Source organism: Rattus rattus, chromosome 4, assembly GCF_011064425.1.
Source record: "Rattus rattus isolate New Zealand chromosome 4, Rrattus_CSIRO_v1, whole genome shotgun sequence".
NCBI lineage: Eukaryota > Metazoa > Chordata > Mammalia > Rodentia > Muridae > Rattus > Rattus rattus.
In genome coordinates this window covers 4,326,199-4,350,888 of record NC_046157.1, presented here as the reverse complement: position 1 = coordinate 4,350,888, position 24,690 = coordinate 4,326,199, and the positions used below count along the sequence as shown (strand labels likewise).

General features: G+C 37.1%; 1 gene segment (V, D, J or C); it reads left to right on the top strand.

Moving 5' to 3' along the window:
* The first annotated feature begins 2,853 nt into the window (after positions 1 to 2,853).
* LOC116898682 overlaps positions 2,854 to 24,690 on the top strand; it is a 53,932-nt gene continuing 32,095 nt past the window's right edge. Inside the window, 2 exon segments of the V gene segment in view lie at positions 2,854 to 2,925; positions 3,021 to 3,323. Of these exon segments, the coding sequence occupies positions 2,880 to 2,925; positions 3,021 to 3,323 (349 nt within the window).

Below are 24,690 nucleotides of genomic sequence, written 5' to 3'. Positions count from 1 at the left end.
ATGCTTCCTCCCAGGGGGATTATCCACAGCAAAACACACAGGGCCTCCTTCGATCTGCCTCTCACAGTGCAACCAGGTGCTAGAAAGTGTTTATAGCTCATGTTTACATAGTCCACAGTAGATACAGTTCACAGGGGAGAGCTTCTTGGTAGTGACAAAGTTACAGAAGTACACAAAGCATATCAGAGCCGTTAGAAACCAGTGCCTGAATGTTTTAATTCAGCCAGAGATTAGGTGAGCTGCAAAGTGAAATTAGTTTCTTGGCCATGATGATTGTGCTCCCTGTGCCTGTGCCACAGTCATGGTTTGCAGTAAATGAAATATTAAGGACTATTTACTCAAAGAAGCCTTGACATAGAAGAGATGTTATCTGCTCACTGATAAAGAATCAGTAACTGCGTCTTCTCTAGTCTGTAAGTATCTTCCTCAGCAGGTTTGGTTCCTGACTGGTTCCCATGACATAAATCAAACTCCATCTTACGAAGCGTGTGCAAGATAACCATTAGCCCTATTCTGAGAGAGGAGTCAGGTAATCATGGATGAAAACATATTTGCAGGGAAGACTCTGGGTCTGGCATGAGATGCGGATATCATGAGATGCGAAGCAGGGCCATCTCACTGCAAAGTGAGAATCCATGCCCCTCCAGCTGTGGTCTGTGTTTGCCCTTCCTTCTATTCTTCCCTCAAGTCAGGGGAAGATATGTATATTTGCAGATCTTAATTCCTACTGCACATTGCACAACTGGACCAGTAATATATAGGAACGCCTATTCTTGTCTCGAATAGATGTATTCTCACGATGTTTGAAGGTTCTCTGTGCCAAGTGATGGGTACCCAGTAGCCTTTACTATCTTGTGGAGATACAGAGAATCCCAGCATTCAGCCATTGCTCTGCTCATTGCCCCACTACTCAGGTATAGTTTCTTTCCCCAAAACTTCTGAATTCATCCATCCCCAAACTGATAGAATTATTCTAGTATCAAAGATCAAGAAATGAATAAATGTACAAATTATCCATCCTATAAAGGCTGGAAACAAGGTCAGCACCTGCCTGTGTCCACACCCAAGTCAAATCTAGCCCCATAATCACTGAGTTCTGGAAGCTCTGCTATTTCCATGTTCATTCATACCAGGTCTCCTGTTGATCTGACCAGTAACCATTTTTCTTTTTGGTTTAACTCTCATTTTCCACTCCACATTTAAATTTTATTTCTGCATGACATAGTTGGCTCTGGTTTATTTGGGAATTGTTCCTTATCAGTTTCCCCCAAAACTCAATCAGTACTTTCCTGACAGTTTCAAGATATTAACACCAAATATTGACATTGTCTTAGAAATGTTCATGAATCATTTGTATGCAAAAAGAAAATGTGAGAAATATGTATCAAAATTCTGGTTTGATGAACATATTTCTATCAATTTCTGTTCTTCTGGTCAGAGGTTCTAATATAGACATGGTGTTCTCAGTATTTTCAAAATTACATTATTGTGATTAACTTTAAACAAGTGTTGTAAGCAAGATTTTTTTCCTTAAATATATGCCCATGTTAGATACCAGGTTTTGCAAGTGCGCACAAACAAATAATTTATATTAAAAATAGATTTTGATTCTGCTAGAACAGATACACACATATTTAGCAAAATGAAAAGTTAGATTCCGTCACCTTTCATTTTCCCTTGTACAAATGGATCTATCTTACAAATAGATCCAGTCATCTGTATGCTTTGCTGCTTCAAACAGCATTTTTTTCTTTACAAAAACATGCACATACGCATAGAAATGACACTTTAAAACATTGGCATGGTAATTTCCAACCCAGTTATGAGTTTGTCTCTGTATGCAGTTGACCCTTCCTAGTCTTTTCAGGGCATCTTAATGTAGCTATACTATAGTTTGTTTGATATATATCTATATATCTATATATATACATATATATACATTATATATACACATTATATATACACACATTATATATACACATTATATATATACACATTATATATACACATTATATATGTACACATTATATATACACATTATATATTCACATTATATATATACACATTATATATATATACACATTATATATATACACATTATATATATACACACATTTGCTTATCTGATCTGTGAAGATTTCTACCATGTATTAGTATTTCCAAGTGTTAGTGCACTTTTGAACTAGAACAGAATGATACACTGAATTATTTGTGTTAATTCTAAAATGGACTGCTGTAAAACCCATGCTACTTCCATCAGTGCATCAGGGACCCATAGGTTTTAAAACCTTGCATTCTCTGCTCTTCTCGGTCCATTTCTCAATTCATCTTGGTGCTTGACTAATTAGGCTTTATAATGATTTAATTTTCCAGATTTAAATTCATTGTACTACACACAGTAATCTTCGTACGTGAATTGGCGATTGGGATGAACAAAGACAGCATAATTCACTTTTCCATAATGAATGTACTTACTTCAAGTTCTATAATAACTTTGCTTTTTTTCCTTCTTATTCCTTCCTTTACACAGGCCTACACATTATAATGCTTTCCACTGTGAGTAGGGCAACACATGGTCAGTCATGATTTTCATTGGTGATTTCACTATAGAACATTAATAGCAGATGTTTATGACTCTGGGAAAGCCCAAAGAACTGAACAATAATGCCCCTGACCTCTGTTCTTAGTAACATGTGATCAGTTACTTGTGTCAGTGTAGTAGATTTCATGTGACATCTTATACTAAACCTGGAAATGAAGTTAATTTGCATCACCAGCCCATCCCAGCCCTGGTTAGGAGTTATATTACTTCTGTGTCACTGCCTGGTGCTGAACAATCTTGAAAGAAATAGACAAGAAATCGACCTGGTTTGTGAATTATGACCTGTACTTCACTTTTGCTTATTCTCCTGGCTCTCTGCTCAGGTCAGGAGGCCTTTCCACATGGCAGTGGGTATGCAATGGTGAAAAATATTGTTTCTGATTTTCTACTGACCACTGGATTTCTCATCTGTTTGCAGGGGCTATTTCCCAGGCTGTTGTGACTCAGGAATCTGCACTCACCACATTACCTGGTGGAACAGTTACACTCACTTGTCACTCAAGTACTGGGGCTGTTACAACCAGTAACTATGCCAACTGGGTCCAAGAAAAAGCAGATCATTTATTCACTGGTATCATAGGTGACACCAGCAACAGGGCTCCAGGTGCTCCTGCCAGATTCTCAGGCTCCCTGCTTGAAGGCAAGGCTGCCCTTACCATCACAGGGGCACAAATTGAGGATGAGGCAAAGTATTTCTGTTCTCTCTGGTACAGCAACCATTTCCACAATGACATGTGCAGATGAGGAAGTAGGACAAAAACCACTCTTGTACAGCATCACAATTACTGTTGCCTTAAATGTGGCTACATCTTTCTAGACTGTTCTCTGTTACTGTAGAGAAGATTATAAAAGTTGTTGTCTCAAGCAACAAAATGTTTTATTTCAACAAATTTTATAATAATGATGCCTTGATGACAAGCTTTATCTAACAGCTTGGTACAACACGGAATCGTTGAGAAGAGAGTCTCGATGTACAGCTTATCTACTTTAGGATGTCCTGAGAAACCTTTAATTAATTGATGGGAGAACAGCATTGTGGGCGGCATCATGATTTAGGGAGACTGTCCTGGACTGTATGAGCTGGAAGTCAATGTGAGTGCAAGCAAGCCAGGAAAAGATCAAATATATACTCCTTTTCTTGGTGATGTTGAACTTGGAGTGTGATGTGACTGGATGCCTAAACATCCCCTTTGCTATGACTTCCTTGCAATAATGGACTGTAATCTGGACCTGTGAATAGAAACAAACTCTTTCTTTCACTAGTTGCTTTATGTTCTGTTATTTTAAGACAGCAACAGAAAATGAGCCTAAGGTAGATGTATTCATCTTACTTACTTACTTACTTACTTACTTACTTACTTACTTACTTACTTACTTACTTACTTACTTACTTACTAATTAAGGTAGCAGCCTTCACTGCCAGGAACTTTTCTACAAGTGCTGATACTACATGGTTTCTTCACCATACCTTCTTATTACTTTGTTTAATTTTCTGCATATGCCCAACTATTACAGCCTCCTCTTTAATATATGGGACACTGGATTTTCCTAATAATGCCTTTCTTTGTTACCCTGGATTGTAGTTCACCAGAAGCCCAGGTCTTGTGAACTCCTCTACCAATGAAAGGAACATGGATGCAGAGGTTTACACCCACTCAGACCTACCAAGAACATTACTCCAGACATCAGAACATTGTATTTTTCTGTGCCATGTCCAAGTCTATTTCCTGGCAATTTCTAGCAGGATCCCCTGATCATATAGTTTAGAAGAAAACTGTGGTTTCCCCTGTATAGCATTATATGCTACCAGAAAATATTCTGTACCATCACCTAAGAGATCATGGTATCTTATTTTCTTCTGATTGCTGTAATTTTTTTACTGAAAGGGAAAAGGTAATTTGAATAAGAAAGACAGAGCTAGAAAGACAGAATTCAATATATCAACTGTTCCATATTTGCCAATCCCAGGACTGAAAAAAATAAAACAAATACTAAAGATACCATGTTTCATTTACTAATAAAAATTATCCAATTATCACAAAATAAAATTTATCTGAAAATATATGACAAATAACCAAAAGCACATTATAATCATCTTTAAATAACTCATAGAAGATGTAACTATAAATTTCAGAAGAACAACAAGTATTTGAATGTTATAGAGATGTCAATACAAAATATAAAAACATAATTCAGAGAATAAATAGAATTAATGAAGCCAATACAAGCTGAAATAATGCCATTTAACAAAACTAGTTAGGTCAAACAGAAACCCTAGCCGACCCTTATCAGTAGAGTGAACTACAGAGTAAATCGACTTCCAAGGGAATGAAGACAAGGTAGAAGAGCTAGGTTACTCAGAATAAGCCAATCATGAATGAAAAATATGTATAGAACCTGGGAAAATTTTGAGACATCAGGGAAAGCCCCAATATTCAGATTATGGCATAGAAAAAGTAGAGTAGTAACAGCAGCAGCAGAAGAGGAGGAGGAGGAGAAGGAGGAGGAAAAGGAGGAGGAGAAGGAGGAAGAGGACGAAGAGGAAGAGGAGGAAGAAGAAGATATAGGATATATTTTCAATAAAAAATAGAAGAAACAGTTTCAAACAGAGTGAAGAGTACTCATCCAAGTATAAGAAGCATATACAACACAAAATAGAATGAAAAAAGAAACCCACCATGACATGATGTCTTGAAGCATAAGAAGCCCTGTATGAGTGGTATCTTGACTGAATGTGTGTTTATAATGAGCATGGGCTCTTTAGGACTCTGACAGTTATTGGTTCATGGTAAATTAGTGAAGTTTTACCCATACAGAAAAATATCAAGAGGGATGGCAATGGTTTCCTTAGGAGTACAAGTATGAATATTACAGATGATTGGTCAATGGGTACAAATACTTAAAACCTGTAACTTCATCTGCCTGGATATTTGCAGCTCAAGGTGTCCTACTTAGACCAACTAAGTATCCTCCATGCTGTACCTAAATGATACACCATGTTTCTATATGTGTTAATGTTTGAGACCTCTTCCTGAATCTAGAATCATTGTATATGTTTCTCCATGTTGTTTATTTCCTTATTACCCAGAAATGCTTTCCCAGGATTCCAAGACCCAAACCATACAGGTTACAGAAATATATTAAACTTAAAATAACAAAACCAGAGAAAAAAGAAAGACTACTGAAAACTAAGCAAGAAAGGTCAAGTATCTTATAAAGCAAGCAAACAGGAAGAAGGCTGGATTATGTAATAGAAACATATAAACCCTAAAGGACCTGGAAAGGTGTATTCTAGTTCCTAAATAATAACAAAAAAGTTAATCCATGTGTTTTGTCAGGGTTTCCATTACTGTGAACAGACACCATGACCAAATCAACTCTTATAAAGGACAACATTTAATTGAGATTAGATTACAGGTTCAGGGTTTAAGTCAATTATTATCAAGGCAGGAAGCATGGCAGCATCCAGGCAAGTAGGTCACTGGAGGAGAGGAGAGTTCTACATCTTGTTCTGAATGAAGGAAAACAGGAGAAAACTGGCTTGCAGTAAGCTAGGAGAGAGTTCATGCCTATTGCCACAGTGACACAGTTTCTCCAACATAGCCACATCTCCTAAGAGTGTCACCACATGTGCCAATCATAGTCAAGCTACCACACCATATTGTTATAACAAAACTCCTTACATTGTAAATAGAAGGAGAACCAAAAAATCTCTTTTCAGAATCCAAAGAGATTAAAAGTACTTGACTGCTAAGCCAACTGTACTTTATTCTGACTGAAAGCAAGAACAAAAATGAGATCAATGGAAGTTACCACATTTAACATGAAACACACAAAGCTGAAACCAATAATCAAAAAGATGCTCCCTTAATAATAAAATAACCAAAGTAAAATGAATGAATAAATATCTGTCAATAAGTCTAAATATTAATGATTTCAGCTTTTCAATAAATGACATGTACTAGCAGATTTGATTCCAAAACACAATAAGTCTTTTTTTTTTCTGGCGCCAAGAAACACAACTTAACAGTAAGTATAGATACCACCTTTAGGTCAAAGGAAGGAAAAGATTTTTTGAACAAATGGAGCTAATAGACAAGTGTGCACAATTATTTCTATATGTGACCAAATAGTATTAGTGAGAAGAAATAATAATACTCATCAAATGAATCATGTCACACAAGGATATTCCAATTATAAACATATACAACTTACACAGTCTACTCATTTTATGATAGAAATACTTCTACATATAAGACCATAGGCTAGCTCTAACATATTAGTACTTTAACTTCAGTAGCTCATACCTCCCACTATGCAGGCCATCGAAAAAGAATGTAAAGATAAAAACATTATAATTAAATTATATCACAAATCAAATGGAAACAGCAGATACCTACACAGGATTTCATTAGAACACTAAAAAAATAATATTCTTATCAGAAGCTCATGGGATTTTTTCTCAAAACTGATGATATGGAAGAAAACAAATGAAATATGAGGCAATATATAGAAATTAAATACCATCCTGCATTCTGAGTTCAGTGGAATAAAATTTTGTATTAACAGCAAAAGAACTTATGAATATACACAACCTAATGGGGACTAAACAAAAAACATGTCAACGAAGACTTGTTAAAAATGAACTAAAATAATTTCTGGAACTTAATTTAAGAAGGCACATTAAAGGTAGTTCTGAGATAGATGTTTATTGTACTAAGAACCTAAATTAAAAAATTAAATTATTTCTTTTATTTTTGAGGTTGTGAATATATCAATTCTGCCTTCCCTATTTGCTCCAAGTATTTCCATGTATACCTCCTTGACACAAACAAAAATGTACAGACATAGATATTTCTAAATACATAAATATAACCTGCTAAGGCTGTGTAATGTTCCTACATTATATAAAAATTTTAAATTTATTTCAAAATTGCTGGGGACCAGCTTTGGCTGAAGGCAGGGTCTGGAGAAGGACAGATGCAAGAGAAGCAAAAGAAAGGAAGGATAAGTCTTGGGACGTCATTCCTTACATAAGAGACATGAGAGAGAAGAAGCACTTTTTGGTTTGCCTTTTCCTATTCTGACAATTTTTGTCTCTTTCAGGCTTTATTTATACATAAAATCATTTTCTCAAAAATTGTACTCCTTGATACAGAGCTGTTCAAAATACATTTTCTTCTGAAGTTTTCCTTGATTACATAAGAATATACAAAGAGGAAACAAGTGAACAAAAATCAATTTTATAAGAACTAAAAGTTAATGTTATAATAAAATCAATTTTCTTTAAACTCAGTATCTTCTTCCTTAAGATTGGTGTTGTAAAGCTATGCAGTTACAGAAATGTTGATTTTGATAATATTTAAGTTTGACATAAGATAAATAGATCAAAAGTAATTTCCTACTACCTATTATATCAAATTTGTTTTTGTAAAAAGTTCAATCTCTAACCATAATTTAATTCTTTCTTTCCTGCCAGGGGTCAGCCATAGCAGGGATCTTCTTTCTTGTTGGTTCTTCTTGAGGCAGAGGGGGAAGAGCATCAGCAGAGGGTAAGATATTGTCTTATGAGATTTGTGGGTAAGACTTCGTTTTACAAGATATTTAGGGTTGCTGTTTAATAATAAGTAATTTACTTATCTAAGTCTAAATTACTAAGCTTAAGGAAAAAATTTTACATATGCATTAACTTATATAAGCTTGTATGCAGCTTTGTGAATGTGTATTTATACATTTTCACTCAAATCAGTTGCACTCAGATTGCGTATGTTCTCACTATTACATACTTACACACACATTCATACTTACATATATATAAAGAGAGAGCAAAAGACCAAGCGCTGGTGCAGAAAGAACTCACTCATTCTGGATGAAAAAATGAGCTCTAATCTTTATTGCATAGAGAAACTAAAAGCTTCTACCCTTTTAATGCTAAATTAATTAAACCCAAGTTTGAAAAAAAAAACTTGATCCTTTTAATAAGACTAAGCCCTAAGCCTGCCCTGTTACTAAGAAAAGACCTGTTCTGTCCCATGGTAAGGAGAAGCCTGCCTGCTCCTTTTGTTCTCTGCAGCTTTTTTTTTTCTCTTTCCCTCTTCATTATGCACATTGCTCTCCTAGTATTTTATGTTACCTATAGTCTCTAAGTTATTCCAGTATGCATTCTCCTTCTATTCTTGCTCTCTCTTCCTGCTCTGATGTTCCAATAATGCTCTTACTCTCAGTGCCTATACTTCTAAATTCTTCTTAAGTTAAACTCTGTCTAAAAAGTGTTCTGTCTTGCAATGAAACCAAAAGAAAGACAAACAAACATAACTCTACCTCTAACAATGAAAATAACAGGAAGCAACAATCACTATTCCTTAATATCTCTCAACATCAATGGAATCAATTCCCCAACAAAAAGACATAGACTAACAGACTGGATATGTAAAGAGAACCCAGTATTTTGCTGCATGCAGGAAACACACCTCAGAGACAAAGACAGCACTACCTCAGAGTAAATGGCTGGTAAACAACTTTCCAAGCAAATGACCTGAAGAAACAAGCTGGAGTTGCCATTCTAATATCAAATAAAATTGACTTTCAGCCAAAAGTCATTAGAAAAGATAAGGAAGGACACTTCATATTCATCACAGGAAAAATCCACCAAGATGATCTCAATCCTAAATATCTATGCTCCAACTGCATGGGCGCCTACATTCATAAAAGAAACCTTACTAAAGCTCAAAGCACACATTGCACCTCACATGATAATAGTAGATTTCAACACCCCACTCTCATCAATGGACAGATCATGGAACAGAAAGTAAACAGAGACATAGAGAAGTTATGAACCAAATGAATTTAACAGATATTTATAAAACATTCCATCCTAAATCAAAAGATATACCTTCTTCTCATCACCTTATGGAATCTTCTCCAAAATTGGCCATATAATTGATCACAAACCAGGCCTCAACAGATACAGGAAGATAGAAATAATTCCATACATCATATCAGATCACCACACATGAAGACTGGTCTTCAATAACAATAATGACAGAAAAGCACACATATACATGGAATTTGAACAATGCTCTACTCAATGAAAACTTGGTCAAGTAATAAATAAAGACATTAAAGACTTCTTAGAATTTAATGAAAATGAAGATACAACATTCCCAAATTTATGGGATGCAATGAAAGCAATACTAAGAGGAAAACTCATAGCTCTGAGTGCCTGCAAAAAGAAACAGGAGAGAATATATGTCAGCAGCTTGAGAGCATACGTAAAATCTCTAGAACTAAAGAAATAAATAAACCCAAGAGGAGTAGAAGGCAGGAAATAATCAAACTCAGGGCTGAAATCAACCAAGTAGAAAGAGAAAGGACTATACAAAGAATCAAGAAAATCAGGAGCTGGTTCTTTGAGAAAATCACCAAGATAGATTTAGCTAGACTAACCAGAAGTCACAGAGAGTGTATCCAAATTAACAAAATCAGAAATGAAAAGGGAGACATAACAACAGAATCTGAGGAATTCAAAAATGCAGCAGATCCTACAACAGAAGCCTATATTCAACAAAACTGGAAAATCTGAAGGAAATGGACAATTATCTAGACAGATACCAGGCACCAAAGTTAAATCAGGAACAGATAAACCATCTAAACAACCCCATAACTCTTAAATAAATATAAGGAGTTATTAAAAGGCTCCAAACCTAAAAGAGCCCCGGACCATATGGGTTTAGTGCAAAATTCTATCAAACCTTCATAGAAGATCTCATACCAATACTGACCAAACTATTCCACAAAACAGAAACAGAGTACTACCAAATTTCTTCTATGAAGCCAAAATTATTCTTATACCAAAACCACACAAAGACCCAACAAAGAAAGAGAATATCAGACCAAGTTCCCTTATGAATATTGATGCAAATATACTCAATAAAATTCTTCCAAACTGAATCCAAGAACACATCAAAAGAATCATCTATCATAATCAAGTAGGCTTCATCCCAGGGATGAAGGGATAGTTTAATATATGAAAATCCATCAATGTAATCCACTATATAAACAAACTCAGAGATAAAAACCACATGATAATTTCATTAGATGCTGAGAAAACATTTGACAAAATTCAAAACCCATTCATGATAAAAGTCATGGAAAGATCAGGAATTCAAGCCCATATTTAAACATAGTAAAAGCAATATATAGCAAACAAGTAGCTAACATCAAACTAAATGGAGAGAAACTTGACACAATCCCACTAAAATCAGGGACTAGACAAGGCTGCCCACTCTCTCCCTATTTATTCAATATTGTACTTCAAGTCCTAGCCAGAGCAATCAGACAGCAAAAGGAGGTCAAAGGGATACAATTTGGAAGGGAAGAAATCAAAATATCACTATTTGCAGATGATATCATTGATAGTGTACTTAAGTGACCCCAAAAGTTCCACTAGAAAACTACTTAACCTGATAAACAACTTCAGCAAAGTATCAGGGTATAAAATTAACTCAAATAAATCAGTAACCTTCCTCTACTCAAAGGATAAACAAGCTCAGAAAGAAATTAGGGGAATGACACCTTCCACAATAGTCCCAAATAATATAAAATGTCTTGGTGTGACTTTAACCAAGCAAGTGAAAGATCTTTATGACCAGAACTTCAAGTCTCTGAAGAAAGAAATTGAGGAAGATCACAGAAGATGCAAAGATCTTCCATGCTCATGGATTGGCAGGACTAATATCGTAAAGATGACCATTTTGTCAAAAGCAATCTACAGAGTCCATGAAATCCTCATCAAAATTCTTACCCAATTCTTAATAGAGATAGAAAAGGCAATCTGCAAATTCATTTGGAATAACAGAAAACCCAGGATAACAACAACTGATGATTATCAAATGGCCAGAAAGCACCTAAAGAAATGTTCAATATCCTTAGTCATCAGGGAAATGCAAATCAAAACAACCCTGAGATTCCACCTCACACCAGTCAGAATGGCTAAGATAAAAAACTCAGGTGACAGCAGATGCTAGGAAGGATGTGGAGAAAGAGGAACACTCCTCCATTGTTGGTGGGATTGAAAGCTGGTACAACCACTCTGGAAGTCAGTCTGGAGGTTCCTCCGAAAATTGGACATTCTACTACCTAAGGACCCAGCTATATCTCTCCTGGGCATATACCCAAAAGATGCTCCAACATACAACAAGGACACATGCTCTACTATCTTCATAGCAGCCTTATTTATAATAGCCAGAAGCTGGAAAGAACCCAGATACCCTTCAACAGAGGAATTGATTAAAAAACTGTGGTACATCTACACAATGGAGTACTAGTCAGCTATCAAAAACAATGACTTCAGGAAATTCATAGGCAGATGTAATGAACTAGAAAATATCATCCTGAGTGAGGTAACTCAATCACAGAAACACACACTTGGTATGCACTCACTAATAAGTGGATATTGCCAAAAGGCTCGAATTACCCAAAATGCAATCCACAGACCACAGGAAGCTCAAGAATAAGGACGACCAAAATGTAGATGCTCCCATTCCTTAAAAGGTGGAAAAGTATCCATAGGAGGGGGTATGGAAGCAAAGTTTAGAACAGCGACTCAAAGAATGGCCATTCAGAGTCTGTCCCACATGTGACCATATATATATATATCCACCAAAACTAGGTAAGATTGATGAAGCTATAAAAATGCATGCTGAAAGGGACTGGACATAGATCTCTCCTGAGAGACACATCCAGAGCATGTCCAACACAGAGGTCAATGGTAGCAGCAAACCACTGAACTGAGAATAGGACTCCCTTGGGGGGAATTAGAGGAAGGATTGAAAGAGTTGAAGGAACTTGCAACCACTTAAGAAGAACAATGCCAACCAACCAGAGCTTCCAGGAACTAAACCACTACCAAAAGTCTATACATGGACTGACCCAGGGCTCCAACTGCATAGGTAGCAGAGAATAGTCTTGTAGAGGCACCAGTGGAAGGGGAAGCCCTTAGTCCTGCCAGTTTGGACCCCCAGTGCAGGGAAATATGGGGGGGCAGTAAGAGGGATAGATGGGGGGAATACCTGTATGGGGGAGGGGGACCACATGGGATGAGGTTTTATGGACAGGAAATCAGGAAGGGGAATAACATTTGAAATGTAAATAAAGATATATATCTAATAAAAAAAAACAAAAAAAAAAACAAAAAAAACCTTCTCGGCTCAGTCCCTCCCTCAGCTTGATTCTTCTCAGCTCAGGTCTGATTCTTCTCTTTGTCCTCAGCACTTAAACATCTTTCAGAATACATGATCACATGTCACAAAGTTCATCACAAGCTCACACACACAAAAAAATCAAATCATAAATTGGAATAGACGTTTACAACAAAGAATGTTCACATGCCTATCCATTAGAAGTAATTATCTGGCTAAACATCCATCACCTCTCACAGTTCTGCAGGCTCACTAAAGGTTTAAAACCATAACTAAATTATTAGTGAAGTTTTGTATAGATAAACCCAGTCAATATTTTATCCCAAGTCATAGCACTTATAATAAATCATTAGTTCCATTTTTATGACCTTTGGTTAATTGTTTTACAACCTCGTGGAATGTGCTTTGAATGGGAAAAATCTGGTTACCATCTAAGAGCAATTGACTGGTGACACTTGGGAGACTGGCAGAGTTCTCACTGCAGCTTTGACTATCAGAAAAGGACCTAATAGCAGCCCCACTATAAAAGCGCTTAATAATCACTGTTATAATTTTAGGAATTCTTACAGAATCATTATTAAGACTTAAGAAGTCATCTATTTGTCCCTATAGCATCACTACAAGACAGTACATCTTCATAGATATGCAGATATCTACTCCAAAGGACTGTGCTATTACTTAATGATTGTTATATGTGTTTAATAATAACAGGAAAACATTTTAATAATGCTATTAATACTCCTAAAATGAATCCCTTACAGCCTTGCTTAATAAGGGCAAACTGATCGCAGATTATATAATAATCCAAGGCAGGCCATCTCAGGATGATCACCTGCTAGTTATTAGTTTGTCCCATTATGGCTTCTGACACATTCCTTCATCTATATATCTTTTATATTGAGCATAAGACCACCAATCTTTTCCTTTTGATCTTAAATTGTTGTTCAGCCCCTTTGCTTAAGCAATGGTGATCTATCAGCAAAGTTCTTTCTGAAAAGTCTGTTCAGGAATGCAGACAGTTCACTGAGCCAAGATGCCTTCCTCTGTGTCTCTATTATGAATCCTTTTTATCAATAAGATGATTATCTTTATTACAATTCTGTAAAAAATACAACATCAGAATTCCTAAAACTGCTTTTTATTGCATTCAGGAAGGTACCAAAGCTAGTAATTAACTTGCATGATCAAAACCTCTTCCTATTCATTCAAGATTCTTGTTTTTAAAGTTGCACATTAAAGCTAACCATTGGACTGAGCATGGGGTCCCCAATGAATAGCAAGGGGTGGTTCTTTGAGAAAATCAACAAGAAAGACAAATACTTAGACAACCTGACCAAAAGTCAGAGAGACAGTATCCAAGTGAACAAAATCAGCCATGAAAGAGGAGGCCTAACAATGACATTGAAGAAATTCAAAGAATCATTAGAATCATTAGATCTTCCTTTGAAGGCTGAAATTACACAAAATTAGAAAATCTTAAAGACATTGATGAAATTTTTAGGCAGATAATATTTACCAAAGTTAAATCAAGGTCAAGTAAACTATTTAAAAATCCCTACAATCCCTAAAGGAATAGAAGCAATCTTCCAAGCAAAATGGTTTTTTTCCTTGGAAACCAGAGCCAGATGGTTTTAGTACAGAGCTTATCAGACTTTCAAAGAAGAGCAAATTCCAATACTACTCAACCTATTCTACAAAATAGAGCCCAGGACCAGATAGGTTTAGTGCAGAATTCTATGACACCTTCATAGAAGACCTAATACCAACACTGTCCAAACTATTCCACAAAATAGAAACAGAAGGAGCAGTACCCAGTTCCTTCTATGAAGCCACAATTATGCTTATCCCTAAAACATACAAACACCCAACAAAGAAAGAGAACTTCAGACGAATTTTCCTTAGGAATATTGACACAAAAATACTCAATAAAATTCTCAAAATGAGAATCCAAGAACACACCAAAACCATCATCCATCCTGATCGAGTTGACTGCATTCCAGGAATGCAGGGATCGTTCAATAGAGGGAAATCCATCAATGTAATCCACTATGTAAACAGACTAAAAAAATATGACCATTTCATTAGATGCTGAGAAAGCATTTGACAAAATTCAACACCCCTTCATGGTAAAAGCCCTGGAATGATCAGGAATTCAAGGCCCATATCAAAACATAGTAAAAACAAACCAGTAGACAACATTGAACTAAATGGACAGAAACTTGAAGCAATCCCACTTAAATGAGGGACTAAACAAGGCTGCCCACTCTCTCTGTATTTATTTAATATAGTTCTTGAAGTCCTGCAGAGCAATAAGACAACTAAAGGAAGTCAAAGGGATACAGATTGGAAAGGAAGACATCAAAATATCACTATTTGCAGAATATATGATAATACACTTAAGTGACCCAAAAAGTTCATCCAGAGAACTATTAAGCCTGATAACAACTTCAGCTAAGTTGTTCAGCTAAGCTAATCAGTAGCCTTCCTCTAATCAAAGGATAAACAGGCTAATAAAGAAATTAGGGAAATGACACCCTTCACAGTAGTCACAAATAACCTAAAATACCTCACTGTGACTCTAATAAGCAAGTGACAGATCTGTATGATAATAACTTCAAGTCTCTGAAGAAAGAAGTTGAAGATCTCAGAAGATAGAAAGCCCTCACATGCAGATGGGTTGGCAGGATTAATATTAAAAATGGCCATTTTGCCAAAACCAATCTACAGATTCAATCCAATCTCCATCAAAATTCCAACTTAATTCTTCATAGTGTTAGAAAGAGCAATATTAAAATTCATTTGGAATAACAAAAACCCAGGATAGTGGTAACTATCCTCAACAATAAAAGAACTTCTGGGAGAATCACCATCCCTGACCTCAAGCAGTATTACAGAGCAAGGGTGATGAAAAACTGCATGGTATTGGTACAGAGACAGACAGGTAGATCAGTGGAATAGAATCGAAGACCCAGAAATGAACCCACACAACTATGGTCACTTAATCTTTGACAAAGGAGCTAAAATCATCTAGTGGGAAAAAAGATAATATTTTCAACAAATGGTGCAGGTTCAACTGGAGGTCAGCATGTAGAAGAATGAAAATTGATCCATTCTTATCTCCCTGTACGAAGCATAAGTACAAGTGAATAAAAGTCTCCAACCCCAAGAACAATGAAGCCACCAGAAGGTGCTGCAATTCTTCTCAGCAGACCTCAGAGACCTCACATGTTAATATTTACTGAACCATGTTCAACTTCTTACTGGCAGTTCACATCGTTGAAGCAGGTGCTTCCTCCCAAGGGCAAATCAACAGAACAGAACAGAACACAAGGCCACCCTGGATCTGCCTTTCCCTGGGTTACTGCTCTGAGTCCTGAGCATGAGGTGATGGAATCAGCTAACAGCTCATATTTACATAACACACAGCAGAAATTTTCACTATTGGTTGTGAGATGTTACAGAATTCCATGCTGCATATCAGAATCACACAACTTAGAAATTAGACTATGGATGATTCATTAGGGGCAAATATCAGGTAAGTTGTAAAATGAACACAACCTCTTGGCTATGGTGACTGCATGTCATGAAACCATCAGCGGTCACTGTGAGGTAGTCCATGTTTACAGTAAACTAGTCACTCAGGTGCGTTTGCTAAAAGAAGTCTGTGCTAGAAGAGATTCTATTTGCTCATTGATTAGGAAATAGTAGTTCCAAATTGTCTAGCCTGAAAGACTTCTTAAACAGACCATCATCTTGCTTGCTGTGTTCTGCCTTCTGAGAGACCCTTGGGCATATATCATCCTCCATCTTCTTAAGTTTGTGGGAGCTGACATAGGATGATGGTGGAGGAGAATCAATCATAGATGGAAAAAAACATTGGCAGTAAAGTCTCTGAGTGTGGCATGAGGTATCCCTCATGCTGTGGTATAGTCTCCACTTTTGTCTTCCAATTTGTTTTCCCTCAGGTACCAAAGAGAAATGTGTATCAGCTTATCTCAACTCCTACTGCAAATTGCCCATTTTGATAAGCAACTCGTAAGGAAGGCTACTTTATCTGGTTCCTACTACATGCATGTTCATGCTATTTACAGGTTTACTGTGCCAAGCTGTGGGGACTCAGCTGCCATGACTGTGTACCTTCTGGAAATAGAGACCTCAACACACAATCACTCACATCTCCATCTCAACACTACTCATCTGTAGTTTGTTTCACAGAGAGCACTACATCCACTGAGTCCCATGGTGAGAGAATTATTCCTGTATCAAGAAAAGTAATGGGGATGGGAGAACATTTTTTTCTATCTTGTTAAGGCTGGAAACATGGTCAGCACCTGTATATGTCGACACTCAAGTCAGATCTGGCCCCTGAATAATTGAGTCTGGTAGCTCTCTCATCTCTCTACATTGTCTGTACCTCGTCTTTCTCTTGTTGATATGCTTAGTAGACAATTATGTTTTGGATTTAACTCTTGATTTTCTACTCAACAATTTACTTTCATGCATGATAACATTAGCTATTGTTTACATGGTTAGAGGAACTTAAATGGATCTGTGGTTCCCAATCAGGATTTTTGTTGTTGTTGTTGTTGCTGTTGTTGTTGTTGTTTTTGTTTTCTGACACAGGTTCCAGATCCTGATATTGACCAAATATTCACGTTGTCTTAGAAATGTTATATCCAATATATATTGGATATTTTTCATTTACATTTCAAACATGATTCCCTTTCCTAACTCTCATCCCTTCTTCTATGAAGGTGTTCCTCCTCCCCAAACAACTCTCCTTCCCACTTCTCTTCCCTCTCATTCCCCTACAATGGGGGTTCAGCCCTAGCAGGACCAAGGGCTTCTCCTCTCATTGGTGCTTAACAAAACTATCCTCTTCTACATATGCAGCTGGAACAAAGGGTCTGTCCATATGTACTCCTTGGGTAGTGGTTTAGTCCCTGGGACCTCTGGTTGTTGGGTATTGTTGTTATTATGGGGTTGTAAGCCCTTCAATGTTTTATCTAACTCCTCCAATTGGATCCCCATTTTCAGTTCAGTGGTTGACTGTTGGCATTCGCTGCTGTATTTGTACGATTCTGACAAAGTGTCTCAGGAGACAGCTATATCAGGCTCCTGTAAGCAAGCAGTGATTGGCGTCAACAATATTGTCTGCTTTGGTAGCTCTGTGTATATAGGCTAGATACCCAGGTGTCGTCTCCGTCTCCGTCCTGCAGAAAGGAGCGACACCACGACGTTCTTCTCAAAGCAGTTTATTCAGGAACCTTTCTTTCTGCATGCAAGCAGCAATCTCCTACCCCCAAGCACACTCCCTACTAAAAAACCTGTAACCACGCCCCATCAGTCTAGTCTACGTAGTCTCAGTTCATAGGTCCACGCCAAATGGCCTGATCTTGTGTCATGGTGCGCCTGTGCAGCTCTCACGATGGGCGTGGCTTACTTTTGGGTGTATGAGGAAGTCAGGTGCTAGTCATAAGACTTGGCAGCAGTCCCGGGCGCCATCTTGGGATTGCCACCACACCCGCTCCCCACACCCAGGTAGGGCAGGTTCTGAATGGCCATTCCTTTAGTCTCTGCTCCAAACCCTGTCTCCATATTTCTTCCTATGAATATTTTGGTTCTCCCTTTTAAGAAGGACTGAAGCATTGGCACTTTGGTCATCCTTCTTCTTGAGCTTCATGTAGTCTGTAGGTTGTATCTTAAGTAATTTGAGATTTTGGGCTAATATCTATTTATCAGTGAATGCATACCACATATGTTGTTTTGGGACTGGGTTATCCCCACTCGGCATGATGTTTAATAGTTTCATCCATTTGTCGATGAATTTCATGAAGTCATTGTTTTTGATAGCTGAGTAGTACTCTATTGCGTAGATGTTCCATATTTTCTGTATCCCTTCCTTTGTTGAAGGGCATCTGGGTTCTTTCCAGCTTCTGGCTATTATAAATAGGGCTGCTATGAACATAGTGGATCATGTGTCCTTGTTATATGATGGAGAATCATTTGGGGATATGACCAGGAGTGGTATAGTTGGGTCCTCATGGATTATTATATCCAATTTTCTGAGGAAACACCAGACTAAATTTCAGAGTAGTTGTATCAGATTGCAATCCCACCAACAACATAGGAGTTTTCATTTTTTCTGCACATCCTCCCTAGCATTTTGTCACCTAAGTATTTGATCTTAACCATTCTGACTGGTGTGAGGTGGAATCTCACCATTCTTTTAATTTGCATTTCCCTGATGACTAAGGATGTTAAACATTTCTTTATGTACTTCACTGTCATTCAATATTACTAATTTGAGAAGTCTTTATTTAACATTGTACCCAATTTTCAATAGGGTTATTTGAGTCTTTGGAGTCTAACTTTTTGAGTTCTTTGTATATTTTGGATATTAGCATTCTAACAGATGTAGGATTGGTCCCAATCTGTTGGTTGCAATTTTGTCCTAATGACAGTATCCTTTGCCTTACAGAAATTTTGTAGTTTTATGAGGTCCCATTTGTCGATTCTTGATCTTAGAGCAAGAGGCATTGATGTTCTGTTCAGGAAATTTTCCCCAGTGCCCATGTGTTTGAGGCTCTTTCCCAACAGTTTTTTCTATTGGTGTGAGTGTATGAAGTTTTATGTAGAGATCCTTGATTCACTTGGACTTAGCTTTGTATAGGGCTATAAGTATGGGTTAATTTGCATTCTTCTACATAGTGACCTCCAGGAGAACCAACACCATTTGTTGAAAATGCTGTCTTTTATCTACTGGACAGTTTTAGCTCCTTTGTCAAAGATCAAGTGACCATAGGTATAAGGGTTCCTTTTTGGATCTTCAATTCTGTTCCATTTATCTATCTGCCTCTCTCTGTTCCAATATCATACAGTTTTTTTATCACTATTGCTCTGTAATTGTGGCTTCATAGAAGGAATTGTATAGTGGTCCTTTTGTTTCTATTTTGTGGAATAGTTTGAACAGTTTTGTTATTAGGTCCTCTATGAAGGTCTTCTAGAATTCTCCAATAAACAAATCTGGTCCTGAGCCTTTTTTAGTTGGGATACTTTTAACTGCTTCTATTTCTTTAGGAGTTTTGGAACTGTTTAGATGATTGATCTGATTCTGATTTAACTTTGGTACCTGGTATTTGCCTAAAAAATTGTCCATTTTTCCAGATTTTCCAGTTTTGTTGAGTATAGGCTTTTTTAATAGGATCTGATGACTTTTGAATGAACTCATTCTGTTCTTGTGTCTCCCTTTTAATTTCCGATTTTGTTAATTTGGGCACTTTTTGTGCCCTCTGGATAGTCTAGTTAAGTGTTTGTGTATCTTGTTGATTTTCTCAAGGAACCAGCTTCTGATTTTGTTGATATTTTGTATAGTTCTTTTTATTTCTTCTTGGCTGATTCCAGCCCTGAGTGTGAATGTTCCTGCCTTCTTTTCCTCTTGGGTATGTTTGCTTCTTTATTTTTTCCTCTTTTATTTTATTGGGTATTTCTTATTCACATTTCAAATGTTATTCCTTTTCCCAGTTTCCTGCCCGTCAGCCCACTAACCCCACTCCCTTCCTTTCTTTTTTTTCCTGAAGGGATGGTCTTCTGACAGTTTTCAGAGGCAGTTTAGGGCAGGTGCCAGAGTTGGGAACACCTGCAATTACTAAAATTTCATATTGATTGTTCTACAAAATACAAACAGACACAGATCAGACCATCTAGAGAACCATTACCCCATCTATAGATTATTGAGTAAAACAACTCATTGTTTGTATAAGTTACTCATATTAGGGAAGTTGTTCTAGTGTACATTTACTACCATAGTTTCTTCCTGGTCCAAAGATCCTAGAGCATTGCCATACCTGTTACTAGGTTCCTTCCTTTGAAAAGCAGGATCAACTGACCTGCACATATGGAGCCCTGGCTTCCAGGTCACTCCACTTTGATTATAAAACAACATGGTAGATGAAAAAGATCGAAGACCTGATATGTGCAAAGGGAGTCTGCCTGGAGGCCTGTAAAGGTCATCGTGTAAAGCTGTGAAAATTAAGACTTGATTGACTTGGAGACCTCAAGATATTGGATATGCCTGAGCCACATGCTAACCTGCTTGGTGAACTGCGGACAGGGTGTAGAACTAGCCTAAGGGAGAGAAATGTGTTGCAATCAACCAAACATTGTCCACAGGTTATAGTAGTTTCAGTTAACTCTTTTCATAATTGTACATATATATTTTTTACTATGCTCCTGTTTAATAGATTTCTATTTGTTGATTCAAAAGATTTTGTTAGTTATCCTTCTCCATTTTCCATCCTCTACACTTCTTTGCTTTCTTCTACACACTATCATTCCTCATTCTTTCCATTATTCTCCAATCCTTCTTTATACCACCTAAATCATTATTAGGCCTCTTTTTAGAGTTGTCCTTCCTTGGCTCTTTATATATTTCACTTTTTTATTTTTTTTTAATTTCTACAGTACTCAACTTAAACACACAGATTCAAAGATTCAAAGACAGGATACCCATGAGATTGATCATGAGGCATTTGTTTTTCTAGGTCTGGGTTACTTAACTTGGAGAAATTGTTTCTTGTTCCATCAATTTCTATGAAAATTCATAATTTTAGTCTTCTAAGGAGCAGAATAATTATTCATTGCTTAAATATAACCTATTTTGTTTTCCACTCATCATCTCCTAGTCATCTAGGTAGTGTCCAGGACCTAACTGTTATAAATAGAGCAATAATGAATGCGGATATGCAGCTAATGCTACAGTGGGGTATTCCATTCCATTATATTCCCCAGGAGTAACATAGCAAGGTCAAACAGTAGTACTATTTGGACTTTAAGAGGAGTATCATAATGATTTATGTAGTGGTTTCATCTGTCTGTACTCTCACTAGCACTGAATAGTGGATTCCCTTTTGTCATACTCACACCAGAATTAGTTGTCACTTATTATTCTGACCTCAGCCTATCTTGACTGATTTAAGATGAAATCTCAGTGCAGTTATAATTTTCACTTCCATCTTAATAAGAATGATAAATATTTTTAAAATGCTAAGCAACTTGAATGCCACTTTCCTGAATTCAAATGTAGCTCCATGCCTCACTTTTTCATCGTGTTATTTGTTTTCTTCATGTTTAGATATCGCAGGATACTGTGAATTCTAGACACCAAACCTTTTTCAGATATACACGAGGTGAAAGATTTCTTTTTTCATTACAGGAGCTGCCTTTTTTCCCCCAAATAATGTTCTTTGCTTTTCAGAATCTTTTTGGTTTTGAGATCTCACTTGTTATTTGTTCCTTTAAAGTCCATGGTACTGGGGTCTTGTTCATAAAATGTATTCCTTGAACTATAAGTATTCCCTACTATTTTCATTAGGTGATTCAGAGTATTAGATATAATGTTGAGGTGCTTGATCTATTTGGAGTTGATATTTTGCAGGCTGATTAATAGGGGGCTACTTTTATTTGTCTATACCTATCTTGTAAGTTTGACCAAAATTAATTTCCCTTCAAGATTTTGTCCTTTTCAAATGTTTACTTTTTTACTCCTTATAAAATATCAAGTGGCTGTAGGACTGTAGGATTGTATATGGATCTTAACTTTTAGTCTATACACCAGTGTCTCCGGAGTCCTGAGTGGCCTGCACTGAGAAAATAGGGAGTGTTGCATACATGTTCTTTTAGAAATTAGCCATTTACTGCTCTGGGAGAACTTAATGCTCAGGGGCTAGAACAAAAGTATGAATTCGGTATGTTCTGCCCAACTCCACCGAAAGACTAAAAATGCAAGCTGAAGCCTTCTGGGAGAGGGTATAATTTGCATGAGAGATTTCTCAGTCCTATTTAGGGGGACATGGGTACAGAAAAACTGCATGCTTTGTTTTGTTTTGCCTTGCTTTGTGTGTATGTGTGCGTTTGTGCAGAATTAGTTCTTTGGAACTAGCACTCTGCAAACCACCCATGATGGCCAGGATACCTCTTCTTTTTATCCTCCTTACTCTCTGCTCAGGTGACTATTTGCAGAAAGATGTAGGATTAAGGAGTCATTAGAAACAGAACTTTCCCCCCCTATTTTGAGAGTAAATTTACCTCATTGTTTCTCCAACTCATCTATTTCAGGGTCCGTGGCAGAGTCTCAGCTGAGTCAAGAAGCTTCGATGTTTGGATCTGTTGGACAAAAAGTCACACTAGTCTGTACTGGAACTGGTGGTGATGTTGGAGCATATGATGCATCCTGGCATAAAGAAATTCCAGGTGTTGTCCCCAAATTTGTGACAGTTGGCCATTCCCGGCCCTTTAGCAATGTGTATTACCTAACTATGACAGAACTCCAAGCTGAGGATGAGGCCACTTATTACTGCTCAACATGGGACAGCTTTACAAATGCTCACACAGTGTTCCATATGCATGAGGAACTGAGACAAAAAATATTACTGCCATGCCAACCTGCCTGATCACTCATGATAGCCGGTTGCATTTAAAGTGAGTGACTGTGATGACCAGAGTTCTCCTCCTTGTGTCTGGTTCTCAGAGAAGAGATCATTCTTAGTGGTAGTGATATTAGCTACATGATGCACGGCTGGATTTTAACTGCTTTACTGAGATATACTTTGTAAGCCACCAAATGAATGGGCAGTATAATTATGCTTTTGTATTTGCAGAGTGGTGCAATTTTTACATTATATAAACCTAGAAAAATGCCCCCAAAAGTTATAAGGACAGTAGAGAATGGTAAATTTTGGTGGTAATCTCAATTTCTTAGATTACTTTGTATATTGAAAAAACTATGCTAGTCTGCTGTCTAGACACATACTAGATTTTACAATCTTTTACTATCAAGAACTTAGTAGTTCTTGAATATATTCTATGAATATACCACAAGTGAATGAATCATTAATCAGTTTAGTTGTATTTGGTTTAAAATTTGTATTCATAAGTATTTTTTCTTTTCTTTTATTGAGTATTTTCTTTATTTACATTTCAAATGTTATCCCTTTTCCCACTTTCTTTCCTGAAAATCCCCATCCCATCCCCTATCCCCTTCATCCACCCACCTATCGACTCTTTCCCTGGCATTTCCCTACACTGGGAAACCAAGCATTCACAGAACCCAGGGCCTCTCTTCCCATTGATACTCAACATGGAACATCCTCTGCTACATATGAGGCTGAAGCTATGGGTCACTCCATGTGTACTCTTTGGTTGGTGGTGTAGTCCCTGGGACCTCTAGGGTATCTGTTTGGTTGATATTGTTGTTCTTCCTATGGTGTTGCAAACCCCCTCAGTTACTTCAGTCCTTTCTCTAACTCCTCCATTGGGGACCCCATTCTCAGTCCAATAGTTGGCTGTGAGGATCTGCCTCAATATTCATCAGGTTCTGGCAGAGCCTCTCAGGAGACTGCTGTATCAGGCTCCAGTCAGCATGCACATCTTGGAATCCCAAATAGTCACTGAATTTGGTGACTACATGTGGGATGGATCCCCATGTGTGGTAGCCTCTGGGTGGCCTTTCCTTAAGTCTCTGTTCCAAAATTTGTCTCTATATTTCCTCCTGTGAGTACCTCATTCCTCCTTATAAGAAGTACTGAAGCATCCACAATTTTATGCTTCTTCTTGAGCTTTATGTGGTCTGTAAATTGTACTTTTGGTATTCTGAGCTTGAGGGCTAATATCCATTTATCAGTAAAGACATATCATGTGTGTTCTTTTGTGATTGGGTTACCTCATTCAGGATGTCATTTTCTAGTTTCATCTATTTGCCTAAGAATTTCATAAAGTCATTGTTTTCAATAGCTTAATAGTATTCCATTCTGTTAATGAACCACATTTTTCTATATCCATTCCTCTGTTAAAGGACATCTAGATTCTTTCTAGCTTCAGGCTATAGTAAAT